Raw genomic sequence first — 9,685 nt, 5'->3', positions numbered from 1 at the left:
CGTTAGATGCCCACAAAATACCTCATAAATAAAAGAAAATAAATGAGCAAAAAATATCCAATTAGTTCAAGAAGTACTTTTGTTTGTCAGTTTAAACCTTTCACAAATAAAGACAACAAATATGCTGAACAAAATCTTGACGATTAAAATAAAATTTTTTTAAAAATAACTTTTATATTTCATCTTTTGCTGGACCGAAAACTGGTTGACAGACTCCCACAGAGCATGATGGTGGATGAGGATTTTCTTTGATAGAAAGGGTTTGAGCTCCCTCCAGTGTTAGAAATGTGTCTAAATCTACCTCAAACGAAAATACTTTTTATTTTTGACAGCCTTGTTCATATAGGTTTGAAAGATATATGGGAGCTCACAACAATTTGTAGTATTAATAGAATTTATTGACAGTGACAAATATAATTCAAAATAAATTAGTGTTTTCCAGACACATCACACATACATACAGAAAAATTGACCAACAGTGGACGGAATGAATAACTAGTCCAGGGGAAAAGCCTTAGTTTGTTATTTGTTCTGAAAATATCTTTATATAAGAGATAGTTGATTTGTGAATAAAGAAGTTGATTAAAATGATGAAGGTGGTGATTATTCTGATGCATCATTAAAGAAAAAGGTGGACTTAACTTTGAGTTATTCATATTCATTATGCAAAAGAAACATATGACATAACATGTATGTGGACAATTTCTTGTGTATTTAAGTGGGATAATGAATATTTGAAAAACCGTTTTCCCTCAAAAATAGAAATCACACATGAAGACTAAATATATTATTTATTTTCACAGGTCAACTTAACTCACAACCATTTGGAAAGTTGTTCCCTTATTGCATTATAAGTGTTGCATGAGCAGGAACACCGTCCAAATGTGACACACAACCAAATACTCAGTGTAGCACACAAAAGGATGATGACAATCTTCATCTAAAGCCTGGCTATGCTGTGTTAGCAGGATTCTATATTTCCATGGGAAATATATATCTACACCATTTCAGTACTTCGCCTTTGATCAGCCTTTGCAACCAAAAGCTGGCAGGTCCAAGCTTCAGTAAGCACTCAGGAGATGGTGAGGTGTGAGCTGTTGGAGTGTATTATCACCCTGCATGCTGGGCACGATGCAGAAAGTGGACGGACTGTCAGGGGCAGGACAGGGAATTTCCCACAATGCACTGACAGAAAGGGAAGAAGAATACAGCATGAGACACAGAAAGGCTGCACATACCACTGTTAAAAAACCTCCCAAAAAAACACTCCTTGAACCCATTCTAATCTATGATGCCCTATATTTGTAAATTCACATTTTAATGCAACACAGATGAGTGACTGTGGATGAAAGCATCTGCTAAATAAAACAACTGGCACGTCTGTTTTTCACTTAAGTTAGAATATTTTCAAAAAGCTACCTTTCATATTCGCTCTTCGTCTGCATCAAGTGTCTGCTGGTTGGCCACCGTTCTCCGGTTCTTCCTCGTGCACCTCTGTGGTGGGTGCGACTAGCCGGTCATATGAAAAAGCCAGCATCAACTGTAATAAGAGAATATCAGACATCAGAGCATATATCGTGAAAAACAAGAAGAAGAGTACAAGGACATCAAGATCTTTAGAAAGTCAGCATTGAGCACAACCCATGATTTGTGTTCTTTTACTTTGGTTTCTTTATGCGAGTGAGTGAGTGAGTGAGTGAGTGTGAGAGAGAGAGAGAGAACAGTTAAAAGTGCTAGAAAGTTCTTTGTATCAAAAGGATTACTTCCAATTTGAGAGAGAAAAAAAAAGGTTTGGAGGATAATCAAGTTTTTCTTTGGCATTCTATTTTCAAACAGCCTTGGTGCATTGGGGCCTTTGTTTTCTATTTTATATATTGGAGCACGTTTGAACACAGCACTTTGCTTAACTCAGTTGTAAAGTGAATCCTGACAGCTGACTGATCTTTGACTTTTTCAGGCTTGATGCTGTGAATCTTAAACTCTTGTTTCAGAGCTGTCAGTCTGTCCTTTACAATGAAAGTAGTGAAGCAAGGTGGATTCTCTCAGGGCCAATTTGGAAGAAAGAAGCACAAGGCATACTTCCTTGAGCCTGTTTGGAGGTGCTCACACTGTACTTTGTTCACAGATAGTCTTTTCTTTTTTTTTTCTTCAATGATCTTTAAAATATTGCGATGTGGGGCTGTGGTTTGCACACGCTTCATTACGGCCATCAAAGCTATTTTACTGTTGTTGTTTGATCAAAATGCCAAAAGAGCTGCCGGCTACAAGATGTCAACTCACATTTCCTATTCCTAACTTTAAAGCCTTTTCTGTGGTTTGTTTGTTTCCCGTTTGTTCCTAATTACGTTCTCCCTGCTAAAAAAAAAATCCCTTTTGCAACGTCAGCTTGAAACCGTAATGACCCACATTTAAACTAATGATGGGGCTGGACTTTAACCATTGCTCATCCTGTGTTTTGTATGTGTGGACAGTATTGAGAAACAAACAGAGATTGCTAGTTTCAAACAAAGACACGGTAAAAGGAGAAACAAGAGGGGTTAGGGATAAGTCATATTAGCAATAATCATCATGACTGGGAAGAAGAGTAACCAACTCCGAAGAGGGACCTGTGGAATCTCGGTATCTTTTATCCTTTATCAGAAATTCATATTAGAAATACTTGTTTGTCAAAACATCTTAGCGTTTTATAGCAGTGGGACTCAGAATTGTTTGGACCTGAGATGTCATTTTGAAAAAAATAAAATAAAAACCTGATAAAAAAAAAAGGCTCCACTTAAGAAGATTTGGTTACATTGGTACACGGAAACGATAATGCCAGAAATGTTGTAATTCCTTCATATTAAGGTTTCACCTTAAATTAAAGGTTAATCCTTTTCCCACAATTACACACTGAAACCTTCACAGAAAGTGAAATCTGTTTTTAGTGGAACTCACAGCTGATGGAGACAAACTGGCATTAAGGTGGAGAGTATTGGCAGTGCATATGCAGAGGGCACGGTCTTTTTTTTCTCTTCTATCACATTACATGTCGTTATGCGTACCGTTAATATGGCCAGCAGTGCCATCATCACTCCCATCATGATGTACATGTTCTCAGTGAGGCCACCAGCCCACAGAGGGCCCAGGATGGTGGCCAGACCCCCCACTGAGCGACGCACACCCTGACTGAAGCCTGCAAGCAAGACAGAAGAACAATCAAACAAGACAAATAGCGCCGGGTACATTTTGTTTTACACGCATGTTGCTTCGTTGACAAGTTTTGTAACCCACCATGAACCACCCAGTTCTACTCAGATGCCTATAAAAATGAATTGCCATACAACATGCAATGGATTGTCCTCTCCACTAGAGTGCAGCGTTTCTCACCTTGTGTTTTCTCAGCAGTAACTTTGGAGAAGAGGGAAACTTGAGCCACAGCTACAAATGGTAAACCTAAAACTTGCAAGAACACGCCGATGATGAACTCAGTCAGCTGCCATGGAAACCCACCTACAGGGGGGAAAAAAGCCATTGAGGTAATTAGCTTTATTGATCCCCTCGGGATCAATAAAGTATCTATCTATCTATCTATCTATCTATCTATCTATCTATCTATCTAGCATGACAGCTAACTACAAACGGGATTAGATTGTAAGGATGCTTTTATTCTTTATCTTGCTTTCTGGCTGTCTGGTATTAGAATTTTTTGTTGATGAAAATCTGTATGTGAGAACTTTGTTTTGAGTCTGACCTATTGGGTTTGCCAGGAAGATGAGGCACCAGACACCAGAGATGTTACAGATGATCAGACCAATGGCCAGCACCACTCGCTCAGCAACTCGGTTGCTAAGCCAGCGCACAAACAGGAAACCGGCGATCACCTCAATGCCACAGAGACAATACATCACGCTGTTCTCCAGCTCCCCGTAGCCAAAGTACCTCTGTGTCATTGGAGTCACCATGGTCTGAGGAGTGAAGGGTTTGAGGTTATTATTGGACAGTAATTAAACATTATACAAGTTTTTTGTGTCATTTAGAATTATATAGAGGAAGAAAGAAAAAGTTGACTTAAACTATGTCTGTGTATGTGTGCTTGTCTGTGTATTTGCATCTACCTCCAGTGCTGTCTGATTGAAGAGAGTGATGAACTGAGCAGCCAGCAGCACAACCACCTCTTCTCTCAGGAACTCTGCAGGTTTATAGAGAGATTCAGTTACTGACCAACTTGTCAGCTGGTTAGCTCATTGCTAAAAGTCATATTCTATTATTTTCTCTCGCACTGTGCAAGCTGCTTCAATGATGATGTAATACTGCTTGGTCCCAGGTTGCAAACAATATCAAAGTGAGGAATCTGGTCAAATGTATTTCTTCTAGACGGGCAAAAATAAAATGGGCTGTAAACAATTGGAGGCAGCTTGCAAGGTAAAAATAAATATTGAGCTACTCAAAAAGTCTGTATGGCTAAAATTTGACAGCTAGCTAAGAACAGACCGAGCTAACATTAGCATAGATGGGTGAAATGCTGTTAGCTAGCTATAACTTTAACAAGGAATGTATACCCGTCACCTTTCCAGTTTTACTGGGTAGCATGTAAGGGCTGGTAAGTTGTTGTTTGAACAGCTTTTACCAGTTGCCTCACAATAGCTAAAAGGTTATCAGATATGTTGTTTCAACTTTCTTTTTGGCTGAATGTTCCACTATTTCCAACATGAACTGTAAAGTTAGCATACCAAAATGTTACATTGTCTCCTGTTACACCATCCAATTGTGATGTTTGCCAACAAGGTTATGTATGTTGTTTTCCAGCGATAGCTAATGGGAAATACAAGATTTTGAAATGTGTACGTTTAAGTTGAATTATGGCCCAAAGACCTTTTATATCTTCAACATTAATTGAGAGGGGGTGAAAGATTGGTCAGATTCCTTAATTCATCAAATTACTTGTACAGAAGAAAGTCATTATGACAGCATTTGAGATACCCAACTTAAAATGATATTAGAGAAAAATCTGACTTTACATCAAGAAAATGTGTCCAACAGCTTTTCCTGACATTTTGACACTCCCCAGATTAAAACCCCACCTCTGGATATGCTGAAATTCTTAAAGGGGCTGGAAGGTTTGTGGGACTCGGTTGGCTCAGGAGACAGGGGTGGAGAGACATGGTTGGATATGGCGTTCACTTCAGAGTTGTTGTTTAAAGTGGGGTTTGGTTTCACCAGTGAGCCGTAAGACCCCATCAACTCCTGGGAGCCCATGAGCGGCTTCTCCTCATCATTCTCTTCTTCCTCTTCCACTTGCTCATTCTCCTCCTCTCGTTTATGGCTTATTGAAGTCCCATTGGCCTTCCCTCTCTCTAGAGGTGGTAGGTCCCAGTACATGAAGATCACTGCCAGTTGAAGGAGAACCCAGAGCAGGCACATGAACAACTGCAGGGGTTGGAAAATGAGTGTTAAAGCTTTTATGTGAGCCAAAAAAGTCTTGGTGAAGTAATTGTTTACTATATGTTGGAACGTACCCCTGGTGAAGTAAATTTATTGACCACAAAAGGACCCAATTGGAAATCACACAACCTCAGGAAGATGTTAAATGCTGGACCTGTGTCACAAACAAAAGGGAAACATGAATTTAATATGTGTCAAGGATAAATAGACTGTTCAATTTAAAAAAAAAAAACTTCAATGGTCAGCAAACAGCCATTTGTATTTGTAATCAGGAAGCAGCGAGTCACTTACCAATCAAAAGGCCAGCTTGACGACATGCCATGACAGCAGCAAACACTGTCGCTCGGTCCTCTGGGGACGTGCTTCTGGTTAGGAAGCCAAAGATAGAAGATCCAGCTCCAGCGCCAATGCCTGAAAAAACAGTCCCATTTAAATTGTAAAACAGCTAACAGCTGTTATCAGCTATAATAACCACATTTTATGCTTTAATTCCAATTTGCAGCTACATTATCCCCACTTTTCAATCTATACTGATATGTTGAGCGTATTCTACCAGCTTGCCACCTCAATACTGAATTATTTAGTCAAAGAATCGCTTTGTGGAAACGTACCTGCCACCAGCCTGCTTGACAGTAAGAGCCACTTGGAGAAACCCATAAAGTACATGAAGTTACCTTGAAAGAGTTAAAAGAAATAAACAAGTGAGCCATATAAACCAATAACTCTCAAATTGAACAAACAGAGATTTTAATTATGGCATACACTCACCAACAATCTCAAAAAGGTTAGCAAACAAGATGATCTTCTTGGTGGTCCCTGTTCTGTCAGACCAGTGGCCAAACAGCGGTCCTGACAGGAGGCCACTGAGGCTGAATGCTGATAGGGCCAAACCCAGAAAGTATGGTGCTGCTTCCAAAGTCTGCAAGTACCTCCATATTGTGGGCAATATTACAGCTGGGGAGATTGAAGAAAGCAGAGTCATTTTTTGTATGTGTCCTTTGAAGTACAACAAAGAATTACACGTCTTACGCAGTAGTGTTAAAGTGACTGATTTGAAAGCTTCATTTCGACATGACACACATGGCTGGCACCAGGCTGCATCTGGATGGGCACTTTACCCATGTTTACTGAAACTAAGCGACTCCCCTGAGCCCTCCAGTGGATATTATCAGAGGCTCGTCAATGTATGAATGTATACCATCGTAACCATAAATCCATGATTTAAGAAGCTGATGAACGTTTTCGCCAACTGCAAGAGTTTTCTGACAACTGTGTTTGTCGATATACAGTGTTTGACTATAACAAAATAAAGATGGGATGTGTATTTAAAAAAAAAAAAAAAAAAGGTGAGACGCCAAGACGTCTGCATGTTTCCACCTTTTCTTATTTAGTGCTAGTTATGCCCATAGAGATGCACATTGTGAGGTTAGCAGAAGTGGAAGCTGTCGTCAGTGGCTTCAGTGTGATTATCTAATAAACAAAGAATACTGCTGACCCAATGCAACGCAAATTCAATTCTTGGGTCAGGAGACACACAATAAAGCATGCTCACAAAAAATTCCAGGCTTTTTTTTTTTTTTTGCTGATATCTCCCTGACACAAAAGCCTGTGTGGGAGAGATACAACTTCATGATTTCATCTTGTACGTCTATTAAAAATGGATACCATACCGTTAAATCTGTGGTCATGTCTTTGATTTGTTTTAACCATTTAAAAAAAACAATTTAGTGTTTATCATATACATAATATATGTATGTTATGTCTATGGTTTTAATAACCTGTAAAATAGACATTCCAGACTAATTCCAAAAGGTGTGCCTTTGGTCAGACTGTATTGTAAACAAAATAATAAACCTTGACAGTGGGTGTGCATGCATGCATACATACATACATAACCATGACACGGACATATCAAATTAACCAACCTTACAAATCCAACATTTCAGTTGAAGCTGCTTTTTCAGTACTCCTGCGCTCTGACTACATCTACTGTATATTACTGACAAAAGAAAGCTAAACTTTTCTTTTAAAAGAAAGGTAGGCTGTATGGTGCAAAATGGCAAAAATAAACTTAACATGTACCTGTAACACAAGAAAGTTCCATTGTCCTTAAAAAAATGCAAGGTGCGACAATGAATAACAAAACACTTAAACCGCTGCTCTACATTACTCATCAGTACAACGTGAATGTCATAGGCTGAAGGATAACTTCATGTTGGGTGCCATGGTTTAGAAATTAATAATCTTGTGTCCATGTTGTAACATTAAGGCTGCGTGTTTACAATAACTGTCAAACGGGTTTTCTGATGATATTCGATTCTTAAACTACTAAACATGCTTCAATAAATCTTACCATATTCAATACCGCTGAGAAGAAACATGAGCCCTATGGTGAGGAAAGTCAACCTCTTTTTCTGTCGGTAATCCATCGTGTTTGGTTGGTTGAATCGTCTTTCTTCACTTTTCTCTGACCGTCTTTATCATTCTCCAACACACACGTTCATTCTCGCATCACTGAAAGCCGTCTTATAATTCCGAGAGGAGTGTTTCCAATTAGAGCTTCATGCAGGCTTCAACACTAACGCGAACATTATTCACCCACTAAACGTGTCTCGGCAACATATAGGGGGACAGAGTCAAAACAAAGCTGCAGTTTCAGGATCATATCCGTAAAGTGTAGTAAACTCCCCGGGCAGGTAAAGCTTAGAACGCCAGAACCCGTATTGCAAACATTGCACAAGCAAACGTCCCCGCGACGCTCCTGCGCACTTAAATCTCTCTTACGTCACTTCCGGTAGATAAAAATAAATCTGGGAACCATCCCACACACTGAGTTTTGGTTTATGGCTTTAAACGTTTTCATTTACAACTGTAGCCTGAATATGTTTGTTTATATGAATGGGCATTTAAATAATCTGATATGGTAAATGAAGTTTATTAAACTTACCCGCCAAAATGAGTTGAAAATAATTAAAGTAAATGTAAAGCCTGTTGGCTGTGCGCCAGCTGCTCAGTATTACACATAATTTAGCCCATCACCTATTAGTCAGATCACTATCGGTCAGGTGAGCGTTGTGAAACGTTTTCAGATGCAAAACGGGATATTTTAAGTATTTAGGCAGAAGATGATACATTTCACATGTCAGTTTAAAAACAGAAATTAAAATTCAATATGTATGTCCTTAACTGAACCGCCAGCTTGGCTCTTTTCCTGAAATAACTTTCTGCTGCTTTTTCTTTATGTAAGCATTTCACTTAAAAAAAACATACGGCTTTCCTGTGACTCATCAACTGTATTCCTCCATGCCCTGTGACATTCATTAGTACACACACTGAGTAGCCTGTGTGGCACACAAAAAGCTGCCTCTTCACTCTTACTTAATGTCTCCTGAGTGTTCACCTTTTACATTGCTGGAACATTGAAATTACTTAAATGTTTACCAGAGCACCCAATCAACATCTTAATGTAAATGTATTTATTGTGACGAAGGCAAAGCAGCAGGAAAACAGACTGTACAGGCATGTGATGGAAATGTTGTACTTTACGAAGAGATATGTAAACTGAAGTCTTACACAGGAATGTTCAATGTAACTGTTTAAATTTGACCTGTGACCCTTTGTGTTGTTTTGAGACACACTTGAGGCCCACCTGCCGCTATCGGTAGGCCATAGGGGGCCGGGGCCACCCGCATAAATGCTTGTGCCCCCCCCACAGATCTATTCTTTTTTTTATTTTAAACATAATATTATATTATCATAGATTCAAATTATGTTGCATTGATGTTGCATTCTTTATCAATAAACCATCACAAATATAAAGAAACAATGGTGTGATTGTGTTTGATGGGAATTTACACTGCAACAGCCTATCAGGGGCTGACTAAAAAGAAAGTTAAGCTACGTATGTGATGCAGCCTACGTCACTGTGGCCACTCAACGTTACCGCAAATCTTTGAAAGCTAGATGAGTTTTTGCCGGCTTACTAACTTAATTTCACCCCTATACGGGTATCCATGGCTATGTCGACTGTTCTCTCAGCACACACCTTTGCCCTAACTTTAGGAGCTTCAGTCATGTGTAAAAACTCATTTTCCATGCTTCAAAGTGTCTTCTCAGAGCATCGGCGCAGTATGCTGCTCGGAAAGCAAGGCCCAGCTGATTCAGCTTGCTTTTAAAAAGAACCCTAAACAAGTTTAAGTCCGGATGGAAGGATGAGAAGGTTCTCTGACGCTGCATCCAGCTGTACTGATAGGAGGACTGGCAA

At 39.3% G+C, this 9,685-nt stretch overlaps 1 protein-coding gene across 1 annotated transcript; it reads right to left on the bottom strand.

Annotated features, from left to right (window-relative positions):
• Positions 1 to 772: 772 nt before the first annotated feature.
• Positions 773 to 8,211, bottom strand: mfsd8l1 (major facilitator superfamily domain containing 8-like 1). Its single transcript, XM_079350040.1, has 12 exons — positions 7,775 to 8,211; positions 6,190 to 6,375; positions 6,033 to 6,095; positions 5,713 to 5,832; positions 5,496 to 5,575; positions 5,061 to 5,406; positions 4,095 to 4,168; positions 3,731 to 3,944; positions 3,367 to 3,489; positions 3,042 to 3,172; positions 1,420 to 1,540; positions 773 to 1,185 (listed from the first exon to the last, which is right to left on the bottom strand). The coding sequence occupies exons 1-11, from the start codon at positions 7,848 to 7,850 to the stop codon at positions 1,445 to 1,447; spliced, it is 1,509 nt and encodes a 502-aa protein (XP_079206166.1). The 5' UTR covers positions 7,851 to 8,211; the 3' UTR covers positions 773 to 1,185; positions 1,420 to 1,444.
• Between the last annotated feature and the right edge of the window lie 1,474 nt (positions 8,212 to 9,685).

Source organism: Symphodus melops, assembly GCF_947650265.1.
Source record: "Symphodus melops genome assembly, chromosome: 8".
NCBI classification, from domain to species: domain Eukaryota; kingdom Metazoa; phylum Chordata; class Actinopteri; order Labriformes; family Labridae; genus Symphodus; species Symphodus melops.
The sequence above is the reverse complement of the archived record's forward strand: the minus strand, read 5'-3'. Positions and strand labels throughout refer to the sequence as shown.